The sequence below is a fragment of the Gymnogyps californianus genome, chromosome 16 (genome assembly GCF_018139145.2).
Source record: "Gymnogyps californianus isolate 813 chromosome 16, ASM1813914v2, whole genome shotgun sequence".
In the NCBI taxonomy this organism is placed as follows: domain Eukaryota; kingdom Metazoa; phylum Chordata; class Aves; order Accipitriformes; family Cathartidae; genus Gymnogyps; species Gymnogyps californianus.
The window spans coordinates 11,208,552-11,234,019 of record NC_059486.1 but is presented as its reverse complement, the minus strand read 5'-3'; the positions used below and the strand labels follow the sequence as shown (position 1 = coordinate 11,234,019).

At 42.7% G+C, this 25,468-nt stretch overlaps 1 protein-coding gene across 2 annotated transcripts in view; it reads left to right on the top strand.

Annotated features, from left to right (window-relative positions):
- The window catches only part of GLT1D1 (glycosyltransferase 1 domain containing 1), a 55,691-nt gene extending 53,071 nt beyond the window's left edge, over window positions 1-2,620 (top strand). For both annotated transcript variants that reach the window (XM_050906710.1, XM_050906708.1), the window contains one exon: window positions 1,868-2,620. In XM_050906710.1, coding sequence (XP_050762667.1) covers window positions 1,868-2,014 — 147 coding nt within the window. In that variant the 3' untranslated portion in view covers window positions 2,015-2,620. The remainder of the gene's footprint in view (window positions 1-1,867) is intronic.
- The last annotated feature ends 22,848 nt before the right edge of the window (window positions 2,621-25,468 follow it).

Here is a 25,468-nt window from a genome sequence, read left to right as displayed (position 1 = left end):
ACAGGAGCATAAAATTGAAGTTGGAATGTAGTTCAGTGTGAACAGTATTTATTACTGTGATTATACAGGCAATTGGATGAAGCCAGCATAAGTCATGTAAGACTTTCTCACCTTCCCTGTTCCGTATTCTTGGCAGGTATGGAGGAAGGAAGAGAACGTGTCTCTAAAGTTGGAGTCATTGGCTGTATCTGCAGTGTCTGATAGGTGCAGCCTCGGGGTACTCTCTAGACCAGCCTCACCTATCTTCTGTAGGGACAGTCTCACAAGCAGGCAGAAAACACCCTCTTGGGACCACATGGGTTCCAAGTAAGGAACTGAATACGCTAGTTAAATTAGCACATACCTGAATGCAAGGTAGTTGTGGATGGAAAGCAAACTGGATACAAAGTGTGCAGCCCTCATGGCTATTCCAGAGGCCGCTCTTTCAGTGCTGTGTGGACAGAGCAAAGATTACAAGCAGTACAGATTTTATGTAAAATAAGAGGTTATTGTTAATATGCATGTTTGAAAATGATCTTATTCTATTGCCTAGTTACAAACCTTTCCAACAGAACTGATGTGCATCTCTGACTATTTAAATTTCATGGCAGTGATGCATATATTGATAGTTTGTCTTGCCAGTGAGAGTCAAAGCAGTGATTATAACATGTTCAATGTGATTTCACATTATCAGTGTTTCCCAGGTGTCACGTTATAGTTATGTATTATGTATAGCCATCACTTGCATAACAACAGCAACATTGATTCTGTGGTAACCAAAGATTTTATATCTGTGTATGTATTTATACACACTGTGTACTTAGGTTTTCAAGTATATTTTGCTGGTTAACCTAGTGTTGATATGAACTCTGGTCTTGTTTGTGATACTTCCTTTCATAGCTGAAAGATTGTGTAAATAATATATCTCCTTCTCCCATCCTTTTTGTCCCCCACGTCCCTATGCACCGATCTTCACTACCAATTGTGTAGTAATGCATTATCTTAATTTTCCATTGACACAATAGCTATCTGCTTTTCTGAGCTGAACCAAGACACTATTTTGCAAAGATCTGAGCACATTTGTAATCAAGCTGAAGTATTGGAAGTTGTCTCTTGATAGAAAATTACACCAGCTGCTCAGAATAGATTAGTTCAGACATCAAATCTCCTTTCACATGTTTGAAGTTCACAATTTCTCTTCCCTAGAACTAAATTAGAGTGGCAGAGGAGCAGGCAAAGGAATAGTTGTAATCTGTGAGGTCTAGTATTTTGCCCAGTAAAGTTAAAGGAAATTCATGTATGGCCTTTTTGCAGAGCTTGTTGAGCTAACACTGCTGTATCTGTAACTGCCCAGATGCAACTACTCCAGAAGAGCTTGTTGCTGTATGCCTGCTCTTATCTTTATACTGTAACTATATTTATGTAGTGAGTTTTTTCGTCTTACCATAGAATTAACTAAAGATGTCACAGTAGCACTGAGGTATAAGTTTAGCTGAGCTGAGATCAAACATCTGATGCCAGTTGTCCTCCATGCAGGAGACCAGGTGAATTATTTAATTTATAACCAGCCTGGTTTTCTAACACTTGCACAGGCAAACAATTTTTGTGTCATTAAATTTGTTGCTCATATTTTTCTTAATGCTTTTGGGATTGTCTTTGATTTTAAATGTCTTAGTGGGCTGTGTAAAATAATATATAAAATAATTATTTATTGATCATTGTTTATAAATAAACTATGGTACTTGACCTTGAAAAATGACTTTGAACAGCTTCATATATTGGCTTACAGTTGAAGTGCTTTACCAAAATCAAGATATGCTACAAGCTATTTTAGGATCATTAGAACTTCAAGGAACTTCTAATTTATTATTTTCTTTATCTTTTTTAGGAGTTTGTTGTGCTATCCAAGAGTTTGATGAATGACCCCATTATGGAAAGAGAAATTGTAACAAGGGCCAAAGACTACGTGAAGAAGCATCATTCATGGGAAGGTGAAAGAAAAGCCTATCAAAATCTTCTCCTAAGGCTCCAGTGAATTGCAAGACTACAGCTGATACCCAGCAGTCTATTGAGAGCACTTTAATGATGGATATGTAATTAGATTTGGGTTTCTCTTCGTTTCTTTTTAGAACAGATAGTAAGACATGCATTATTATTCTATTCAAACATACCAACATCACAGGAGTTGCCTGCTACTTCAAACTATCAAATTTATCTAATTCAGCACACTGTCTCTAGTGTACCAATTCATCACAGACCGTTACCATTTTGTAAGATCACATAGGAGAAATACACTCTTTAAGCAGACACAAAATTTTTGTTGTTGTAAGGGAGGATGATTTCTTGTACACAGTGGAGCACTCCACCACATAGAGCTTACATCAAATGTTCTGATCACGTTGCATCCTAACCAAATTGCAGTAGCAGTTTTCTTTCCAATTACACCAATCTGAATGTATTCAGGTACATGTGACATGCACATATACGTTCATAAAGCCAAGATTAGTTATATAAACAGAGTATAAAGTTATTAAGATGAAAGCTTTCTTAAGACTGAAAGATCAACATATCTATTGACTGTATAATGATCAGGGGGCCAAAAAGCAAATGGAGTGTTGATGCTTGGGGAAAGTGAGGAGTATAGGGCATGGCTTGTACTGCCCTCTAAATACTTGAATTGCTTTCAGATGAGCTGATATGGCCGGACAGTGCTATGCCTGCATTTTCTCTTGGGTCCTGGGACTAGAGCAGGAAGGTTGGCACAGCACCTGACAGCCAGACATGGCTTCAGATTCCAGAACTGCACAGTGCTGCCCGCAGCAGCAAGACATGCTTGCAGACAGAGATGCTTTGTTATGTAAACTACCTCTTAGTTTGCCAGTTTCTTTGGTACCTCTGTGATTTACTTATTTATGAGAGCCGTAAAAAGGGATGAAGCAGGGGGAAAAAGGTATTTTCAGTTTACTAAGTATTTTGGTACTGTTTGTTCTCGTTTGTGGCTTTCAGGATATATTGTAATATACTGCAGCAGGCTAAAGTGAGACTTATCTGGGCTTGAAGTCCATACTAATCATTCCTGCCAGCCCAGTGATTATGGACATATCCTTGAATCCATAATTGGTCATCAAAGGACTTACATTTATAGAAAAAAAAAGAGGGTCATATTTTTAACTACTTGTTATTAGGAAGCTCTATTTGCTTTATATAGACTTGATCCTGCCCCCAGTGAGAACCAGTGAGATGTTTTCCATTGATTTGAATGGCTGTTGTGTCAGACTGTTCTTTGTAATAATGAAGTTCACTGTGTATTTTAAGCTTTCCTCTTTATTTTTGATGTTTTGCAACTGTTGGGACAGTAAACAGGAAAGTAATTTTAATGTTGTATATTGACTTCTCCAAAATTTTCCCCCCTTTCCTTGTAATGAGCTTCTGCTCAGCATTGCCTTCGGTAACGCAATCCTCAAGGGCAAAACTGGCCTGATTTGAAATCCAAAAATTGCTATGCTCACTTTTGAGTGCATTTTTCCTAAATGTTTCTGGCGTGTCCTTTAACACGCTGGGATGCAAGTACATCTGCGCTAGTTCTCAGTTTAAAAGCCACCAGCCAACATCTACCACCGAACAGTTTCTAAATCTGTGACTGAATCAGCCTGTTGGGTTTTCTCTGCTGTCTCAGGAGGAGCCATATTTCTTTGGACATCTCCGTTACCAGTGAGCAGTGAGGCCTCTCGTGGGATTGCAGTGTCTCTTTTGGCCACAGCAAACTATATACTAAAGGAGGAGCCCCTACAACATGGATTTTCAGCATGACGTATGTGGTGTGGGACCTTTATAGGCAATAGAAAAAAAAAAGACCATTTATAGCTAACTGAGCCGACTGCAGGGAGTCCTGTTCCTCTCAAAACATCTTCTCACAGATCTCCTCTGCCAGTGTCTCTCTGATAATCTGCTTGTTTGGCTTTGATCCTTAGCCATTCCCCCAGCCCCCTTCCTATCGTATTGGTTGTCTTCTGAGAAATACAGATTATTAAAAACAAATAAACATACATAATGTGGGATAGAAGTCTAAGCATTGAGCTAATGGTAAATGATTAGTAATAGTAATGATTAGAAAGCTTTTTCTAAAGCATGATATATTTATTACCAAGCTTCAAGCAACTAAATACATTGATCTGGAATTTGCGCTATTTCCAGCAAAACAAAACATGTTCAAGTGAGAAATTCTGCTACGCCCTCAGAATGTAATTAACATATGATTTTTCAGGCTGTATTTAGTCTATAAATATGAAATCTGCATCTGGGAAACAGCATGCTCATTTGCATGTGATAACCATACCAGAAGCACAAATAACCCTTCTGCAACATATGCATTAAGAAAAAAAAAAACAGAAAACAACCAAAATAGTGGTGAGATCAGCCCTCAGGACTGTTTTACAGTCATCAAATGAGGCAGCGTTCATCAATCAAGGGCATTCAGCTTTGATATAATTTATCGCACGGGCTTGTGTTCTGCAACATGAAGCCTGTCTATTAAGGCTAAAAGGTTGGGGCAACAACTGCTAGGGAATTTCATCATAATAAATTGCTATTGAATTTATGTTTTAAATTTCAACCAGTCTTTGTTGTAGGTCCATAAATATTCAATGAGTCTTGTAAGTCCTTGTAAAGAAAATATTAGACCCATGCAAGCAATTTTAGGTATAATTACCTTTCAAGCAGCTTCACTCAAATGATTTTATATTTAAGAATAATCCTTCTGTTGTCCTGTAGCCCTAATTATAGTATTTATCTTCCCCTTCAAAGCCCCATTTCTTACCCTAGCAGCTTTTTAAGCAAGGCACACCTCTATGATATACAGATACAGCTCCAAAAATAGCACTTGTTCTGCTTGCAGGAAAAGCCTGCATTGTGCATTTGCCCCGCGGCTAATTCTGTATTTCAGGACCTTGAAATGTACTGTTAATTAATCCAATTACATGCATTTTATTTTGCAATTAATTCTGCCATTGAATCCACAGGAACTGAATGAAAGCAGTGGACCTGTACAATGGGTACTACTATGCCGTTTCCTTTCTTGGCACGGTTACTTCAGAAGTGGAGACAATTTGGTAGTGTGTGGCAAAACCCAGCTAGAGCCTGTGGTGTGTGGAATGAGAGCTTCCTGAATTAGGGTTTCATTTTAATTAGCCCTAAAGCATACATATTCCAATTTTTAGAGTTAGTTTCTACATTCCCTTTACAGACTTAACCAGTGTTATGCCCTAAGAACACTGATACCGAGTTTAAGTCTTCCCGTTTTTGTCTGCTCCCAGGCAAAAAGTTACTGTTGGCTTAAACCAGCAAGGATTTACTAGCTCCCAGCAAGTGGAGCCAACGCTGCACTCCCCTCCGCTGCTTCTGCCCTGCCGGGGAGAGCATTAACAGGCAACTGGTCTTACTGCTTACAAAGGGCCTTGGTAGGAAGCAAGGGGATCTTCGCTTCCTAGAGCGAACACAAAATTTGTCAGACCCTTGTCCTTTGCCAACAGCGCAGTCAACAGCTGGCTCTGAACACCGGCCTTTGGAAGACAGGTTGAACTGATCTGAACTAGCTTATCGTAGCAATAACCAGAGCGTCTTAGAGGTGGACTACACAATGTGTCTGGAAGGAAATAATGTAGTCTGATAGAATTGGGGAAAGGATTTAGATATATTTCTCTAAGGATTTAAAGAAAAAGTCAAACTTTTCTCTTTGGACTCATTACAGCTCATTTTAGAAATATTTAGAGTATTTCAGACTTCAGAAGTCATGAATGAAACAAAAAGCAGTGGAGGAAGGAACCAGGCTATGACTATGGCTGTAAGGATATTAGCACATTCTTTCAATATTTTAGAAAAGACTGAGGAGACTTAGCCCCACAAATAATTAAGATGACATGGCATTTAGAGCATTAACATTTTGAATTCAGCTTTTGCACACGACAAAAGTTGACTGTTACAAGAGTTATCAGGGATGGCAAGGTTTGCAGGACTCCTACATGTTCAGCCATGATCGCTTTGGTAGCTTTGCTGAGTCAACAGCTTAATTCAGAGCCCTTTGGGCTGCCACTTGCAATCTGATGCTGACCATCGTGATTTCAAGTTCTAACAGAACCTCAGAGCGCCAAATTAGCAAAAGGTGGTTGCTTGGTGATCTCGGGGAAATTAGTTTTGATGTTTTGCTGTTAACCTTCTTGACATATCAGGACTTAAAGACAACTGTCAAAAGAAAATGTTAAATTATATATTGGAAGATTTAAAAGTATTTGTGCTCCTTCTGCAAATCATTTACCATCAACTTAACCTGAGCATTAAGCAATCCAAACATCTGCAAGTGGTACCTTTATGTTTAATGAATGCACAAGTACTTCAGTCTTCTGTTTCAACATATTTTCTCCTGTCTGTTGGGCTCATAACCTGTTCTGTCCCTTTCTCCCCTCAGTCTTTTTAATCTTTTGGTCAAGAACCATTCCACATGAAAATAAAGAAACAGTTTTGTCAAAGGCTTGTCAGAGGAGATGGGTGCTTCCATGTGGAAATCAGTCATTTAATGGCTCAGTGGGATCTAAGCATTTTTTTTCATTGAGTTGTCCAAAGTAATTTCATCACTCCAGAATTTATTTCACTTCCACCCTCCTCTGTCTGGTTTGTCCAAGCCCAGTTGCTTTAATGTTTGAAACTGAAACCCCATATAAGAGCAGGTCTCTACAGCCTGAGCTGCAATTGCCTGGTGTCTCCTTGCACGTGTCCCAGTATTCCTAGATGCACGGGTACCTTTAATTCTGCCTAACATAGCCAAAGGAAAGTCTTGATCTTCCAAAGTCTTACTTGCATTTAGAATGTTAGAGTAAAGGATCTACTATTAAAAAAAAAGACTTATGGTCACCAATATAAGAGCAAACTGTAAGACAAAAACAGGACTTCTAATTTTTTAAAAACAATCTGAATTTTCTAAAGGAGTGGATAATTTTTATGTGCAATTTAATCCTCTTTAAATGAACCATATTTTCATCAGGTAACTATTCCATGTCATTCCTATGACATCTAGTTTTAGGTATTAAATATTGAGGGCACTTGAAATCTCTCATCCTTTCCAAAAATGTAGGCCAGCATTTGTTTTGTCCAGTGCCTGAAAAATGATTCTAGAAATTCATTTCCCCTAGAGCATTACTATTAAGCTAATTTAAAACAATTGTTTAAAATTAAACAATACATTTTAATAAGAACAGCAGAGAACATCTGGTTACTGAGAGATCATAGTTGTGGACACCTGACCTGAAACAGCATTTGAAACGCCTCTACAGCACCCTTTAACCCTTCCTACTCCAGAAGCAAGTCATATCACCTCTTTTATGATATTTTAGTATGCTTCTTACATTGCAATTTCCATTCTTGTGTACTTCAGCACAAATCTTCTTAAGACATAAGTCCAGCTATAACTATAACCTTGCTAGATAGAGGTCACTCACTTCATTTGTCTGATTCAATCAAGTTACATCAGGCATTGAAACTAAATGCCCCTGTACTGCTTCAAAAATTAATCCCCACCGTTGAAAAGTTGCGCTGTTATTTTAGTGGCTTTAATGAAGTGAAATGAGTTACGTAATCTTTAATTTAACTTGAGTAATATGTCAAAAGCTTATATGCTTGGAGCATGGCCTTTGCCATCCCTTACAGCCTCCTAGCTTCTTTCCTAACTTATTTTCCTTTTAAAAATATGTTTAAGTAAGAAGTCACCTGAAACCACATGAAAAAAATATATGCATTCCTGCTTAATTTGTACAAGTGTTCACACCTTGCGTCACCCACTGTGGTGCATACCTGAGTCACCTAAATAATTGCCATGCTTTCCAGAGGCAGTGCTCGCTCATACTCTTTAGCACTAGGGCTCCGTGCTTTTGAGGAGGGAGGAGGCAGCAGGCTATCTGTCTGGCTTTTAGCACAACGGTGTTCTGGTCTTCAGCAGAAATAATAAACACTATTGGCAGTAACTATTGGCTCTACAATAGCTGTTTACGTACCTGGTGTAATCCAGCAACGACAACAGTTATCTGAAGAGCAAGGTTAGGCTGTAAAGGTAACACACTCTAATGAAGTAGTAGTGCTCTCAAATATTGGTACAAAATATTAGCACTTCAGTCCCTATTTAGAAGTCGACCGCTGAATTCAGAGTGTCAGACTGTGACACCATCGTGGCATTACCTCTCGCTCCTCAAACAGCATCAACAACTGTTGGATTACAAGGTGCTAGCTGACGTGAATAAAGGCTGGCTCACACTTTGTAATGTGGTTTAAAATAAGTTTGTCTTGGCCAAGTATTAGTGACAATATAGCTATTTACGGACTGCACTGCAAGTCAGGCAAAAAAGTTGCATCTTTTTCTGTATGAAAGTATAGCAAAGTAAGAGGCAATGGGGAAATTTAATAACCATTTTCTGGAATAGGAGAACATAGTATTACATGTTCTGAGTATTCATCATCTTTTAATACCATTTCACTCTCTTTTTGATCTCAGTATGACCCTAGTAATGATTCTGTTCTGAACAGGTTTAAAGTCTTTCACAAAGCTGTAGCTCATCTTTGGTTTTGTATTTACTGTTTCTCACTGACACATCTCTTATTTTTGTAGCCTGGGGAAATGCTCCAAGGTCCCCCTGGAGTATTAAGCATCTAGTTACCTAGTGCATCTTCCATCCTTTTTAGTTACTTTTCTGTAGCTTAATGAGATCATTTTTCTATCCCCTCCACTCTTAAAACATTTGTCCCTGCATGTCATTTGTTTGAATAAAACATCAGGACGTATTTAAGCTTGCACAGGGGGAAGCCTCCCAGCCATCATTGTTAAGGTAACATTGTTCCACACTGAAGCTACTTCTGTCCTTTTATCCTACTGCTTGCCAAGCTCAGGTTTTGCCAACAGGCAGCTCTGCAGCAGGATCGAGTCACCTAACCCAGCTGAGATATGGGATGCCTTTCGCAGCAGTAGCCCAGAGCACAGGGCACTTTGTACTGCTGAGAAGTGGGAGCTGTAGACACAGACATGTCCGTGGACATACAGGAAAAACCATAAATGAAATGGGAAAGTCAGCCACAGCAGAAATAAAAGAAGAGGTGTATCCTAAACCCTTCTCTCTGCTAAGCAGGGGAAGCTTTGAAGGATTATTACTGGTGTCTTTCAAGAAGTTTGCATTTGTTTCGAGGATAAGGAGAAGAGCAACTCGTAGAACTATAATTCCTTTCTCCAGCAGGTTAGACTGCAAACCAAGGACTTTTTTTTTTTTACCTTAGAAGTGCCTTTTAGACTCTTTGTTCTGTGAGGCTGGGATCTCCTGATGACTGATGGCTGCACATGTGTCTACAGGTCACTGCAGGAGCTCCAGCCTGCTAATACTGTGGTAGCACTCGCTTGAGTTTTGCCAGCGCAATGCCATGTCATTCTAAATGTCGTGTCAGGAGACAACAGAGCAGACTGGGGGCTGAACTGTTGCGTGGAAAGGAACATATCACACAGCAAGTCATTCACTGGACTAGAATAAATCTTCTGGTCCTGGACTGTGACGTCTCTGCAGCCCAGTGAACCACAGTGGTGGGATTTTTGTTGGGGCTGAATGCAAATGCTTGTTCATAAGGAGCAGGTTGAGACTGCTGAGCCCAGCTGCTTTCGTCCCATTGAAACAAAGCTTCGTCATACAGCTGATTGCACTGTAAGATCCCAGCTTCATCAGGCTTTAGATGGAAGGACCAGTCTAAGAGATTCAGTCTCTATTGTCACTACACTCCTACCTCATGCTGCTAACACCTGTAAAGTTAAATCCCATTTTTAACCAGGAAAAATTGATCCTCAGGTCTGTAGCTTTTGAGCAGCAGTCATTAATTCTCATGGATGGCTCCTATTTATGTGTCTTGTTTAACATCTCCAGTCCCAGCCCCACGCAGTTAATTGAACCAGTACATTAAAAGCCATGCAACGGAGATGTGCCGAGGTTCAGCTGGCATCTGTAGAGTCGATGGGCAGCTCAGGAGAAAATGGGAAGGTTTCGTGCAACACTGACCTATCTCAGAAGAGTCCAGATTCCTGAATATGAACTTCGAAGGCAAGGAGACGGATGAGGGTGATGTGCCTGAGCCAGTCTGGCAAGAAGGGGCACTGGTAGATTGCAGCTGGTGCCAGTGATGGATGCACACAGCAGCTCAGCTGGAGAGAGAAAGAGAGAACAAGTGCTTATCCTGCCTGCAAAGAAACAAGCGGAGGCAATCTTGGATCCATGGAAGAGAAAAGAATCCTCAGCAGGGGAATTTCTGCATGAAGACAAATAGTCAGGAACTGATTTCCTCTAAACTACTTTATGGTTAGCAAGACTAATCTCACCTTCATGTGAGGATCTCATAAATATAAAACTATTTGTCCACATTTCATTTATGGTCAGTGGAGAGTCCAGGCCTCGTCAAAACAATAGTTCATCAGCACAGCCTTAGGCAAAGATGATTCACCCACTGAAGGTATTTGTCTCTATTGGGTGAGACCTTGCCGACACCCACATCTCAGTAAGATAAATTCCACCCCAAATTCCGGTACTGACTTTCTGACAAGGAGTTTGGTCCTTGTGGACTCTGCAGGCGAAAGCAACAGCCAGCACGTGTGGTGTGTGCAGGGTTATTGTCATGTGCACGCCATTAGGATAGCAGTGAAACTAGCTACAAATATCTCTGAGCTTCTCTTGATCTAGACCGGGCAGCCGTGTAATACAGGGGTACAGCCAGTCTGATGGCAGATCTAACAGAAAGAGCAGGCAATGCTGTGTTGGACACAGCTACAGATCACGAGCAGTAGAAGTGCTCCCCAGGCTTTAGCCATAGTCCAACTTGCATTTTTCCCCTCAACTGTACTTTGTTTCTTTGTTACTAATTTTTCTGTATTTAAATACATTTAAAACTCTTAATAAATGCATCATTTTTGCCAAAACATTTGGAGAAGGAAATGTAATCTGATTATTTTATAAAAATTATCAACAGATAACTTTCCTTTAATTGAAAAGTTTGTTTCCTGAATCACAGCAAACGAGGTTTCTACTTTAAGCAAAGACAACATGATGGCTTGATCGCAAATCCCACAGAAACCTGTATCCATCCTTAGCTTTGCACAGTGCAGGTATCTAAGAGTCAGAACATATTTATTGGGACCTTCCTAAGGTGTCACACTGGATCACCTGACGTACAACGTGTTCCTGCTCCACTACAGTTGTCACACAAACAAATAACATGTGCATGCAAGGACTTCCATTAATGTGTCTTGATATTGGAAGATTTCCAGGAAGACAGAAATTTAATTGTGGGAAGCAAAAAAAATGAAAGCCTGGAGATGAAGCAGGCACTTTTGTGATGCTCTTTCAGAAGCTGTCACATTATATAGACGCTATTCTCCCCAGCATCTTCTTAGTTTTGCCTGTAAATGCATGTTTCCCTGTTCCCATCTATTTTTGGTAAGGCCAAAAGTCCCCCAGAGCACTATAATTATCCCCGTCAGAAATGTCAGAAGAGTTTACAGCTGAAGCAGGTGTCTGCCCAGAACAGGAAAATCAGGTACACCCTCATCTGTGTCGGGGAGGTATTAAAATCAAGTTGCTGCACACAGTTTTCAGGGGAAGATTTGGGAATCTGGCTGTACTAGTCGGGGAGATTTGTGTAGCATCTCTGCTTTAGAAAATAAGAGAAAATAAGTTATATTATCCCTCTGGGCTTTAACGTCGAGCCATTAAGGATTGAGCAAGATAAATTTATTTTAAATAAAACCTTGTTGCTTCGTCTGTTGGAATGGACAAGAATAGATGAGCCCCTTAATGTAAATGCAATAATGAGGATATGCTGGTGATGCTTTCCCTGCTTATCCCTTTGTTTATTGCCAGTTTTCCCTGCAACACATTCCAGGGTTAGAACCTCTCTGCCTAGTGGTCTGAAATAAGTGAGGTTTTCCTTTTAATGAGAAAAGTAAAATTTTGTTATGGATGTGTTAAAATTCAATTACATTAAGTTTTATGTGTGACTGAGTATCCATATACACAAGAAGTGAAAACTACATTTTCAACAACATATGTCAACTGGCAGTATCTTGTTAAGGAATGTAAAAAAAACATTATTAAAGAGGATAAGCCTTGCAAAGACATTTTGGAAGGACACTAGGGGCTTAGACCTCGAGTTCAGATTTGGGGAATGCACAGTACCAAATAGATGCCAGGCTACAAGCAGCTTTTGTGTGTGTCTTTGCTCCGAGGCACCAGGGCCTGATTTTCAGTGGAATTCCCATCTCCCACTGATTTTATTAAGAATATTGGCTGCGCAGTACACCTCTGAAATCAAACCTTTGTGTCATAAACTGGGCACTCAGTACTAACTGCTGCTTTAAAACTGAGGATTTTAAATGTTCCATCTCTTTAGTTTCCCTGTATTTTTCAGGCCAACAGAAAATTCAGAGAAGTCCAGATTTTGCAGAAAAGAGCTGTTGTGACAAGCGCATTGTCGTTTGTTTGTGGCAACACTTGGCACGCAACCCCAGAGCGAAAGGCTCCATCTCTGCCTGCCTCCGTGGAGTGGGGGGATAACTGTGGGCTGATACAAAAGCTGCAAGTACCCATTCACAGAGGAAGCAGATTAACACCCTAAGCCACCAAATAATTTCCATTGTCTGTACACGCAACTGCGTCAGCAAAATACCCATGTTTTGCTGCGTATTACGCTCCATTATTTTTGAATACAATAGTTCCCTTGGCATTAGTACTAAATGAATGGTAAGTTCATTTCATCTGAAAGACTAAACAAACAAGCACTAACAATGAGAATAAATCAGATTGCTGCAGTACTTTCAAGTAGCTGGTAAAAATAATATTTTAATCAAATAACTCAGCTGTAACCACCATGAACTACTGGGAAGGTTAAGGCTGGGGCTCAGTATTCTAGTGAGAAAACATACAGAATTATTCAAAACACACAATTTCATCCCCACTGCTTGACTCAGATTAAAAGCAGAAGATGGCAGTCTGAGTTTCTATCCCTACTACCCAGTTGAAGCCACCAACAAAACAAAGGTTAATGGAATATTCTGAAAGACAAGCCATTTAACAAGAAAGTGCAATGCTATATAAAAATAACTATGGCCAGAGTGGAGTGGTTTACTCCAAAATAAAGAATTTTTTGTTTTTTTATTTTGGTTTACTCCAAATTGAGGAATAAGCCCACATTTAAGACTCTGGACTAGTGCTTGTAAGATGTGAGTTCAGTTCTCGGCTGCAGCACGGACTACCTGGTGTGGCCGAGCTCGCACAGCAGATGACTGCCCCTATTTCACGGGAATACTGCGAGGCAAGTGTAACTGGAAAGTCTGGGCTGCTCAAATACAGTGCTGTTGAAAACCAAAGTGAACGCTGCAGGTAGCACCATTCGCATGTGCTCTGCTGTAGCTAAAATTAGAATTTAGCGCTGAAGGATCTAGCACTCACTGAAGTCTGTGGGAATCGTACTTCAGTGAACTCTGTGTCAGGCCTTTTTGTGGGCAATGAGCAGTATATAGTTTGAAACATATTCTTAGCTAACTTCAGTGAAATGAGAAATAACGTGACTGCAGTCTGTGCGCTTGCATCGGATTAAAACCAATCCTTAGCGTGCCTTAGATATAACATAGTTCCTATTCAAAGGAATTAGAGCTGAGAACATTACTTTTTGCCTTTTTTTCTACAGAGAGCCTTACCCAGAGACGGCCAGGTTATTTTTTTGAAACCAAATGAAAGCACCACAGTCATCTAATTCAAACGCATGCAGAACAGAGACCTTCTGACTTCCTACGTCCAGCCCGGTGGCAGCACCTGAACCAGAACATTGCTTCCAGAAAAACATCTAAAAACACGACCGATAAACCTGTTGCAATCCTTGGTGACTTGTTCCCTCACTATAAGAAACTTGTTTCGGGTTCTGCAGTTGTACAGCTACAGCTACATACCCTGATGGTCATGTCTTTGCCTATGGATTAAAGAGTCTGTTCAAATTTATGTTCACCACATAAGTACTTACGGGTTGTGATCAAAGCACCACATAAGCTGCCTTTGATACACGGCATGAATTGCGCTCTTTGACTCTCTCTATGAGATGTTTTCCAATCTTTTAATCATTTCCCTCTCCGAATCCTCTACAGTTTCTGAGCCAGCGTGATTTGGAGGCAATGGCTGGAGCAAAGAGGAAGATAACGTCCTACACTTCTGAAAACATTTCACTTCTAACTCTTTTTTTCCTGCCCAGTACCTGCTAGAGGCTGAAAATTCAGCACAGCCATGCAGAGTAGACTGGTGTGTTGAGGACACTGGCTTTAGCAGCTATTCAAAGCCGAGGATCGGACACCCACTCCGCCTCTGCTTCCTGAGCTGTGGTTTGAGCTCCAGCAGCAGCAGACTGGGCTGTTAGCCAGCTCGTAACTCCAGGCACGTTCATGAGCCGCACTTTCCAGGCAGCTGCTTGGGACCAAGTTCTCTCTCCAGTTCATTGGTGCATCACCGCTAACCTGAACGTTGCAGCTCCAAAACCAAAAGGGGAATTAGCTCCCCGACAGGTTTTAAGAACACAAAACCTGTCTGTCTGTGACGGAGACCCACAGCCCTGTTCTGCGCCTTTGGAAACTGGATCCGCAGCAGAGGTAGCGCACAGGGGTGTTGTCAGAGGCCTTTTGAGTCTGTTTAACAACCTGAACTCTTTGCTAGAAAACATCTGACGCCAACTAGAATAAAACCAAACTTATTAAAAGGATATGGTAATAAAAGTTAATTTTGATCATGGACATCAGCACAGAGTTAGAGGGTACTAATAACAGCAATGATAGCTGTGCCTTCAGAGGTAAAAAGACTAAATCAGCAACTGTCTTGGTAGTCATTAAAAAAAAAAAAAGACTTAAGATAGCATTTGCTGGGCAAGAGACCAGTTGAAAGTGTTGCACTTTTTGCTATAATTATTGAAAGAGAATATTCCCCAAATCAAACTGCTTTGCCACTGAAACAGGCATTTGTAATTAAAAGAAAAACTAGCAGGAAAAGCTATTGCCAGTGCTGCATGGCTGCTTTCCGCCCACCATTAATCTGCCCACCCTCACAACCTCACCGGAGGGCCCTGCCCTGGGACGGGGTTTGGCTGGGCCCCCCACACTGCCCCTGGCCTGGCCCAGCCCGTGGGCTAGCCTGTCCGTCCCTCACAGCCTGACGTGGAGAAAAATCAAACCCGCTTTCCTCTCTCTGCCTCAACAGGCAAGTTTGTCAGCGGGGCGCAGCACGTCGCAGGGGTGTGGGGGCGGCGGGAACAGCTGTTTGCTGCAGCGGCGGCTTGGAGCACATGGATGAAAGATGCTCCGGGCACAAATCAGCACACGGATGAAAGATGCTCCGGGCACAAATCAGCACCATCACAGCTCGGTGAGGATGAAAACAGCGTCTGCAGCTGCACCGGCTTGGGAGGGCCAGAGACCCCAAGCGAAACATGTAAGAAAACAGGTTCATCACTGGGGAGCTGACACCTTCCTCGCTGTGCCGGCACTCACCCTGCGCCCGGCTCTGATGGCCTCAGATCGGGGCTGTGTTTACCTGCGGGGTTTGGTTGTTTGTTTCCTGCAGTGATAAGTACTGTTGGGGAGAAGGGTATATGCCCATGATATTATTGTTTCCCTCCCTTTGGTCCATGAGGCATCTGTAGGTCTTGCTTAGAAATGGGTGTGCAGGTTAAGTACAGCCGGTGCCAGGCAGCCTGCGGGAAGGCTTAGCTGCAAAATGATGCCAGCCATGATACAGCTCACAAGGCTTTAAAAAACCAAGTAGTTACTGTATAGTAATATTGTATATACTAAAAATTAGAAAAGAATTCATCTGTCACTAGAGTAATTAAAAGAGTTTTCACCACAGGAAAAAGCTCTGTGGAATATTACTCTGTATTGACTTTGATGGGAAACAATGTTTCTACGACTGATAAATCAGGAGCGGACTTTTGTCCCATGAACCTCTGCTTTCCAGGAAGATCTTTAATTGACTTCTACATAAAGATTATGAATGACTCAAAAACTGGTTTATGCTGCAACCAGTGAAGTGTTCTTTTTTCTCTTCCACGCCAAATATTTAAATGTCAATCATCTATTAACATAACAAATTGCTCATTGGAAATAGGGCTGCCTTTGGAGGCTGGGAGTGCAGGCTGTGTTCCTTATTAGCCCTTTCCTAGTCCCTCCATGGTAATTTAAACTGAAGTAAACTAACATGTGGATGATTAATTCACTTACAAAAAAGCATAAAATAGTAGTTTAAATCACCCACCTCTATTATTTCCACCAGAAAAAGCTAATTTGAACAGTTGCAAATGAAGCCTTTTGAGTCTAGCTTTACCTAATTAAGGTTATTTAAAAGGCAAAAAACCCCACAACCCTGCAAAATGTTACAGAAAAATTCTTATAAGACATTCCCAAAACAAAGCATTTTATTTTATATTGAATACTCATTTCCATAAGGGGAAAAAAAAAAAAAAAAACAAAACCCCAAACCCCAACCACACAGCAAATCAAGACTTTATGAGCTGAAACTTCCCCTGCTTTGCATAGCTGTAACAACACCTGGGCCAGCCTGCCTCTCGCATTTTGGTGCCACATGCAGCTCAAGAGCTCAGATCTGATAGCAACAGATATGGTTAAAGAAAGGAGCAAAAAACAAGTGGAAATTATTACTGCCTTGCTCTGTCTTGGCACCACATGTAAAAGCAACTGTGATCATGTCAGATTCCCCCAAACACACAGCACGAGATGCTGAAACATCTCAATTAAGAGAAGTGAAATGCAACAGCAGCCTCCAAGAAAATGGAAGAGAAACCCTAAGATGGTTTCCTATACTGTATGTATCACATACTAGTTAGAGGTCCAAAGGTGATCAGGGCCCCTCTCTCCAGCCCTTGCAAGGGGAGCCTCTCTATTTTATTGTCAATGCTGGCCAGCCTGAGCTGTCCCCAAATAGAGCTGCCGGCCACCACTGAATCACCGGTGCCATCCAGCCAGGCACAACTTCCAGGGGACTTTAGGAAAATGGCAAGCCCCAAGCCCTTCCTGCTAGCTCGTAAAAACCTAGCCCCACCAAGAAGGCAAATAATTAACAATAACTTTTAAAAGGAAGTTGCTGTTAGTAACTTGATTCCAAAAAGCTGTCTCAGCCTCTTGACTAAACACAATCAATGAATCAACACACAAGGTTCAGATATCAACTATGCTCTGCATTTAGGGGCAAATATAGTCTAAACAGCCAAATAATCATGCTACTCTCTCAATACATACAAAATTTATGGTCACTGCAATATTTCAGCAAAGGCACTTTTTGAAGGAGGAACGGGCCACAGAGCAATTAGGATGAAAAAGAGTTTTGGCTGCCTTTGGCTCAGCGGCTCTCAACTGTCACAGAAGGAAATTTATGCTGCTGCAGAAAGCCCGCATTAAAAGGCTGGGAGGAAAGCACGCACCCCCAGCTCTTGGGTGTTGCAGTGGCCAGGAGTCTCTCTGCAGTGCCAAAAATATACATATGGAAATGACAAGCTTTTATTAGTGCTGCTATCACAGAAAATAATAAATAATCAAGTCTTTACCTCTCCCATCACCACAATTAGTTCTTTCAGTCTCGTATTTACAGTAGTTGTCCCAAAGGTTTGTAAGTGTATTGCATTAAGCAGTTCCTTTTGGTCTGTCCTAAGGTTTCCTCACCTCTGTGGCTCCTGCTTGAGACCTACTGGCTTAATTACTACGGAGTTCAGAGTCTGACTCCTCCACTGCAGCTCTTTACTTCCAGGGACAGTCCAAGAAAGCATGTTTTCCAGCAGTAAAATTATAGCTAGTTGTTTCTAATTCATTGAGATCTAGAGTTACCTCCAGATTACTATTTATTTTTCAGTCCAAACAAGTACATACCTTTTCTTGGGTATTTTGGCTTGGATGATGAACAGCAAAGATAAATATAAGGACGAATAGGTGAAACCTAATATCTGTTTACATATGTTGGGTAAACATAGGACTAGCTCTATTACTCCAATAAGCTTAATTATGTGCTTAAAATGAAAAGCATGTGTGGTTGCAGAACCAGAGCCTAAGCTAGAGACAAAGTTGACTCCCAAGTGTCCTGGCCAAGACAACGCTCAAGGCACCACCACAGCCCCATGGATACAATATATTTATTTGTTGGTGGCAGTTTTTTTACTTATTGCTTTTTATTCAGACCACCCACAGAAGTCTAGACTCCAGTTCCCAAATGGGTGACACACACTCCATCAGCTGTGGATGTCCCCAGAGCCACAACGTTGTGACATTTTAACGTTAAATTGCCAGAAAGCATTTCCTGTGGCATACTTCGAGGAGGAGGATGGGCTTCTCTGCAGCACAGTTGGGCTTCATGGAGGTTCCTGCCCATCACCCGTCCACTTACATGGACTGGATACTTCTTAGCTCTCAAAAGTTTTGGCTTTGTTGACTGCTCTGACCTAATCTTTTTGGAATTATTTTGCTTTTATTTCCTCACTTCTCCTAGCTGCTGCTGTTTTACGTTGTAATATGCTGCCCACAATTGCAAGGTTTCTAGCAGCATCCCCAAACTGCAGGCTAGACTCCTCACAGTGTAACAGGAGCTCCAAAAACCCGTGAGATCTGATCACTTGGGTCTTGCCCACACCAGAAGTGATGCCGCTTGTGGCTGATACGGCTGTGCCATCTGCCCGGTGCAAACACAGACAGACTGGAACACAGGCACTTCATACCCATACAGGGTTATTCTCATATGGGAAAGGAAATAATTTAGTGGTGTAAGGCCTTATAACATTATATCTGTTCATAACAGAGACTGAAGAGCTGCAAACACATTGCACAAAGCTAAAACAGTGTGGAGACCACCCCATGGCTGAGTAAAATGCTGCTGATTAGGCTTGACATTATCAGGTTCCCCCATATCACTGTCAGACCCCCCAGTCTCTGCAAGATCACGTCGGTTGATGCTTTGCTGCTCCCCAATGTGTTCAATCTACATCTATGAAGCCCCTCCAGAAGTTAGCAACAGTTTCCCCTTTCAGAAGTAAGTGCTGGGGCAGCTGGAGGCTGCTGCCTTTGCTGCGGTTTAATGAGAAGGTGTATGGGGAGAGCTTGGAGGAAAGGGAAGGACACAGGTCACCTTGTGAACCTGCTTAAAATGTAGCCAAACAGCAAGTGCAGGGGAGCCCTTAAGCCTTTGCATCTTAAATATTGTGTGGACTATAGTTATAGGGAGGCAGGATAGAAATGCTGGGAAAAAAATAACCTGGGAAGAATTGCAGTGGGTTCATTTTCTGAGCTCCGTTGTACAAAACTCATTTCTTCAACATCCATCCTGCTCACTGGAGAGTTTGAACTGCTGAGCCAAAGTCTACCCCTTCCCTTGGAGCAATTTGCAAGCCACACCTGGGAGGAAAGCTCCCTGGCAGCTCTGACAAATTCTGTGATGCCAGGAAAACAGCAGGCCCTGAGTAAATGGAGAGGCTGTGTTACATCAGTCCTCCTCGGATCACAAGCACTTGGAACATTAAAAAGAAAAAAAAGAAATTCATGAGACTGATCTGTTGCATCTATGAAAACACTGAAAAGTGAGAGACTGTAGTTCATTCTTCAGTGCTAGTAAATAGGTGTTTATATATCCTGTCTTCTTGTACATATCCACACACTGCCTGTAAAGCCGTATGTTTTTTTCTTTGTTCAAGACTTAATTGTCCTGAGCATTTATTGCTCATACCTACTACTTGACGTGTTTCTAGCTAGTAGTACTCTTTTTTTTTTTTTTTCGGAGGAGGGGAGGGAATCCTGAGATCAATCAGTCAAGTTAAATAATTCATAGCTATCCCCTTTTATAGAAAACAAGTCTATTCCCCCACCTCCCCACACTCCATATTGTTGTTGTCATATTATCTGTATGAGCCAGGCATTGGCAAGGAGATGGAAAAAAAAAATGACAGGACATTGTAAGAGAATTTAATGAAGTGGCTCCAAATATTGTATCAAAATAAATGAAGTGAATAATACAAGAGCTCATTCCAGGTCCCTTCTACAACAATAACTATTGTGTGAGCAGCACATCTGAGGAAATGGGGATGGATGGATGGATGAATACAAAGGTGCCACTCTGGCACATTACAGAGCAGGGAACAATGGGCAGCCTGAATTGCTATATTTAATTTCAGTAATTCTTTGAGTCCAGATACTCAGGAAGAAAATAGCAGGTGGTAAGAGAGAAGGAGGAGGAATTATCAGCCTTTCTGATCTCCCTTAACTATTTTGCTTCTGCTTAGGATGGAGGAAATGGGCTGATGGCACGCCTGCATCTTTGAACTCCTGTGCGAGCCCATCGTGTGTTTTGAGTAGCTTGGTGACAGCCATCAGCAAGCAGAGCTGCTGGCCTCCTGCTAGGAGGAAGACACCCGCTTGGCACTTCCACTCACAAATTATCTGCCTTTTATTAAAAATATATGCAATAGCACGCAATAGAAATGGCCCAGAGCCAGAGCACTTGGGCCTGCTGCTGCAAAGCTCCGATCTGTAGTCTGGTCCGGGCCCAGCTCCAGCAACAGATACAACTGGCCTTATCTTCAGCCCTGAACCTGCAGTGGGTTCAGTTCAGTGGGCTTTCTGGGTTTGCCAGCACTCACAGCTGCACTCAGCAGAGACCTCAGAGCTTGGCAGGGAAGGGCCCTGCTAGGGTCCATGCTAGCGCCCTGCTTTTGCAAATGTGGCTGCTTATTCATATCCTCTTGGTGACACAGGGGGAACGATCCCCCTTGGTCTGTGCAGCTGTGAGATAGGGACCTTTATTTGGACACAGAACCAAGCACAAGGATTCAGACATTGACAGGTTACCTATTCTCAACTTACTGCACTTTCCTGTCACTGTCAATAGCTAGGGGACACTTGCTATTCTCTAGCTCTTTGCAAAATACCTTTTTATTTCTCCTCTCTATATGAATAATCCTTCACCCTAGTACTACTGTTCTGGGAATGGCATTGAACACACAGGTAACGCACAGTGCTGGCAAAGCTTCCGTTCAAGATTCTTTTAGCCCTGTCCCTGCACCTTTCAGCGTTGGCACGGTAAGAGGCTTCCCAGCTGTCCCCGTTTGGGCGCAGGGGCACAGCCAGTAATGCGGCAGCACCCTTCCGCAGAGGCCACCGTTGCAGGAGCACCGCGCTGCCAGTGACCAGGAGTCAGGGCGCAACAAGCTCCTACCAGCTGTGAGAGCCAGAAACAGTGACGTTAGAAATCCAGGTGGGGAATCAGCAGCAAAAGCCATTACAACTGTTACCTTTGCTTGTAAACACCCTGTCTGCCTCTGCTCTAATTTTGTCTGACTCCCTATGTTCCCTGGAGGGCTGGCAGAGAGAAAATAAGTGGTTGGCACCTAACCTCCCCCTCCAAGCTCTGCCACCCACAGCAGGCTCAGCAAGCGTCCTTCCCTCCTCGGGAGACAGATCCTGCACCCATCAGTGCTGTCCATCAAGCCTCTCCTAACCCAATTGCAATTCACTGACAGCTTTACTTGCAAATTCCCTCTCTGCACAGCTCACGCTAAGAACCTTAATATTCCTGCAGATTCAGAAAGGGGATTTCCAACAAGCATTAGGAAAATTAAACTTCTCAAGAGCTGTCTCAATCTGACAAGCTATTTCTAGCTCTTCAAAGTACGGTAAGTGAAAATATTAAAATGGGGGATGGGGAAGTTGTAGTAAGCAAATGATGAATTAAGGCTAGAAACGAGGACAGCATAAGTCTACTTCACATATACATAAGGCATACATATATGTATATACACAGAGAGAAATACATGAAAATGTATTGTTTAAGGTTTCCTGCTGCCTTATAATAGAAAATTATAATCTCCCACCCTTTGCTTCCATCCAAAGCCAAAGCAGCAGATAACACTAATGAGCGGGGCACTTCCCTCAGAGACTTGTGCTTTGCAACCGCATTAAACACGCCCAAGCACCAACCCTCTCGGGCAGCAGATTGGGAGCTCGTGGTTAAACCAGCAACTTTTCACCAAGGACATTTACTCTGCTGGTGGGAGCCTGACTCCAGCCCAGGCTCAGCAGAGGCAGGCAGGAGGCAGGCGAGGCACAGCCCGGGCCCTTCCCAGGCTGAGCTGGGGACACCGGGCTCTCGTACCAGAGACTGCACTGCTCCTCACAGCTCAGGTCTGCTTTCAGGGGTAGGCTGGGCACTCTGCAGTACACAGACAGGCTGTTTACAGCTCTTGAAGCCCAGAAATGGCAGTGTTTATTACTGCTCCCCTTCCCAGCAGGTCAGGCTACAAAATGCCCCCCCCATGTCCCAGCTTAGCTATGTCCCCTTTTGCTCCTTTCTCCCTCTCTCTTCTGCTTTCTGTTTTTCCATTCCCTACAGAGCTTCCAAGCCTACACCACAAACGGAGGAGAGGCTGTTTATAGCCCGGGCCATTGCTGGGGGGAGTGAGAAGCTGAACCAGGCTCTCAAGATGTAAGGGTGTGACTCTGAAGGAGGTGAGGGTGATGTTAGTTTTTTAGGAGCAGCAAAGCAGCACGATTTAGCTGTTAGCAAATTTTTCTGCGCTCTGGCATGGCTCTTGCTCCAGAACTTTGAAATTCCCCCTAGTTTAAGGCCTGATTTGAGTAAGTGTGCTCAGCTTGTCTGTCTGTCCTCCCTCTCTGCTGCTGCTTTGCAGCAATCATCCCCAGTAGCCTCACAAATCATATTAAAATTGGGTTAGAAGAGCGTCCTTTTCAATTACAGTCCCTCATCACTGGTGCTTTAGGAGTGTGGGACACCAGCTCTGTACTAGACCAGGAGACAAAGCAATTAGACAAGCTGATTAAAAGCCTATTGCTCTTCAGGGGCTGGTGTGATTGTGTGAGGGCTATGCGGTGCGATGAAAAAAATCTTTCTAGGCTGCACTCACAGCCTGCCAAAAATGCCTCTTCAGCTGTATGAACTGGTCTTGCAAAACACACATTATTGAGTGCTGTATTAAAGCTACAGTTAAGGCTGTGTAGAGAGCTACATACAGAGCTAGATCTGATCAATACTTGGGATTCTTCAATATTACAAAATATTTTGCGTTAGGACATGGCAGCCTAATACTACTTATTTGAGGAAGAAATGCAAAAGGGACTGATTTGACCTTGGTATCCTGACTGACAGAACAGAAGAGAATGCCAAACGCTAAGAGCAAAGCTATTGATTAGGCCTGAAAGGGAGGACTGATGATGAAAGAAAGCTGTAAAATGTTATTAATGGCAGAGAGGAGCACAGTGATTTGGGTTTTTGGCTTGATGACAACAAGATGGAAAATAGGTGTCTGCAGTCAATCAGATAAAGGATTTGCTGGAGAAACAGGGAGGCATGAGATGCATCTGTACTGGTGGGAGAATCTCACCAGGAGCAGAGCACGTGGATACAGATTGTCCTGTCAGGGAGAATCCCAGGAGCATCCAGGGCAGCAGCAACATCACCTTCCACCAAAGACCATGGCCCCGCTGTGCAGCAGTGCAGGCAGGGCACAGTCGTGCAGACTTTAGTCTAAGCAAACAATCCAGAAGTGGCAATAGAGAAAGCAGAGGCACATAGATTGTCAGTGATGGGAGAATAACTAAAGCTCCTGGGGACCAGTCTAGCACCTGATGTTAAGCCCACATTTCTCTATTAATACGCAGTGAGATACCTGGGAGTTTGGACAGCCCTGAATGCTCGCACAGGCAGAAGTAGGTGGTGATACCTGTTAGTTCTGCAGTGGGGCCTCATGGCATAGTACAAGGGTGGAAGAAGGGGTGATCTGCTCAGAGGAACTCTTGATTTTGATGGCTCACTGAAAGGACATTGCCCTGTGCTTGGCTGCTGAGCATCGCTGTGCAGGGATGCAGCTGGGGCTCCCAGGACCGGCTCCAGGCACTGGCCTCTGTATAAGCAGGCTGAGATACAAACATGCAGATGGGGGATAAGCTGCAGTGAAAATCTGTAGCTACTGCTGGACCCATGCTTCTGCTGAAGGTGACTGGACACATCCAGTGTGTGCCAAGCTAAACAGTGCTAATGGAGAGTATAGCCCCCTTACTCCTATCCTTATTTCTCCTCCAGTCTGTTCATCTATGCTTAGTGAGCACAGTAAAATGTTGAAAATGGGACGCTTAGTCACCTTTGCAGTCTCCTATCATCAGGGCTGAGCAGTGAAGCTCTTTGAATTGGTCTTTAGGTCATTAATATGTTAACTGACTGTAGGAAGCTCTAATTTAATTATTAGGAACAAAGGTCTGAACATGAATAAGCAAAGTCCCTCTTACACTTCAAGGCCACAGCTTTCTGGTGCTGGTAATATCAGTTTGAGTTCTGTCAGGTACCACAGAATTCAGGTACCAAACAGCTAACATCCAGCCACCGCCAGCGTGCCGGCACAGCATCAGTCAGAGTTAGAGAAGCGTCTGTGACTGCAGAAGGGGAAAATGCAACAGGAGGCCTCATTTGCACCCACTGAAACAAGGAGGAAGCGAGTCCTGGTAGATGGTGCAAACAAACGTGGTTCAGTACTGAACGTGTCCCTCCAGGCTCCGGGGGCTGTTTTAAGGAGACAGATGCAGGAACTTGTCATATGTAATCTACCAGCCATCTTTACAATGCGACAGGAATTTCTTAATGAGCATTGGCAGTACATACAAACAGAGTAGCAGTGCTGCTTCTCCAGCCATTAATATTACATACGTGGGCTGCTTAATTTGCTGTTCCTCACAAAGCCAGAGCAGGAAGCCTGCATAATGAAGGATTTGTTGACAGAGGTCTTCATATCAAATCAGCAAAAAGGTAGAAAATGATCCAGTTTCAAGCATTCTTGCTTGACTCATGTAACCTTGGCCCTTCTAACACTCCTGATTATGGGCATGATGTACCAGGCACTCTGCTCTTCTCAGGCCCTTATTGCTGCCACTTTTGAACTTTATCTATAAAAGCTTTCACCAAGAAGCCAAACAGCACGATAATACTCACTAATTTCACCGGAAAGAGGCATTCTTTATGCATGAGGAAGATGATGGCTGTTGGAGACCAAACACCCATTCAGAAAGGTGCTTAAACATATGCCTGGTGTTAAGTGCATAAGCAGCCCCCCCCGTGCATTTTCAAACAGTGAGAAGTGAACTGGAAGCAGAACACAAATCCTATCTCCCCAGCACTTTGCAAGTGATATCCTAACTTGTTTTAGAGCTCTCTTGGTCTCCTGCCTGTCCCCAGGAGGCAGCTCATTCTGGGGCCAGACATGGCAATGAAGAATGGTTAGTCCTGCTACCCCCTTGTGGGGAAGCTCCCGCTGGCACCATGTAACTCTCCTGCAGGACACAAGCCTCTCCTACTTCAAACAGGCACACGATCTTGTGTACTCCTGATAGTATTGGCTGATAGTA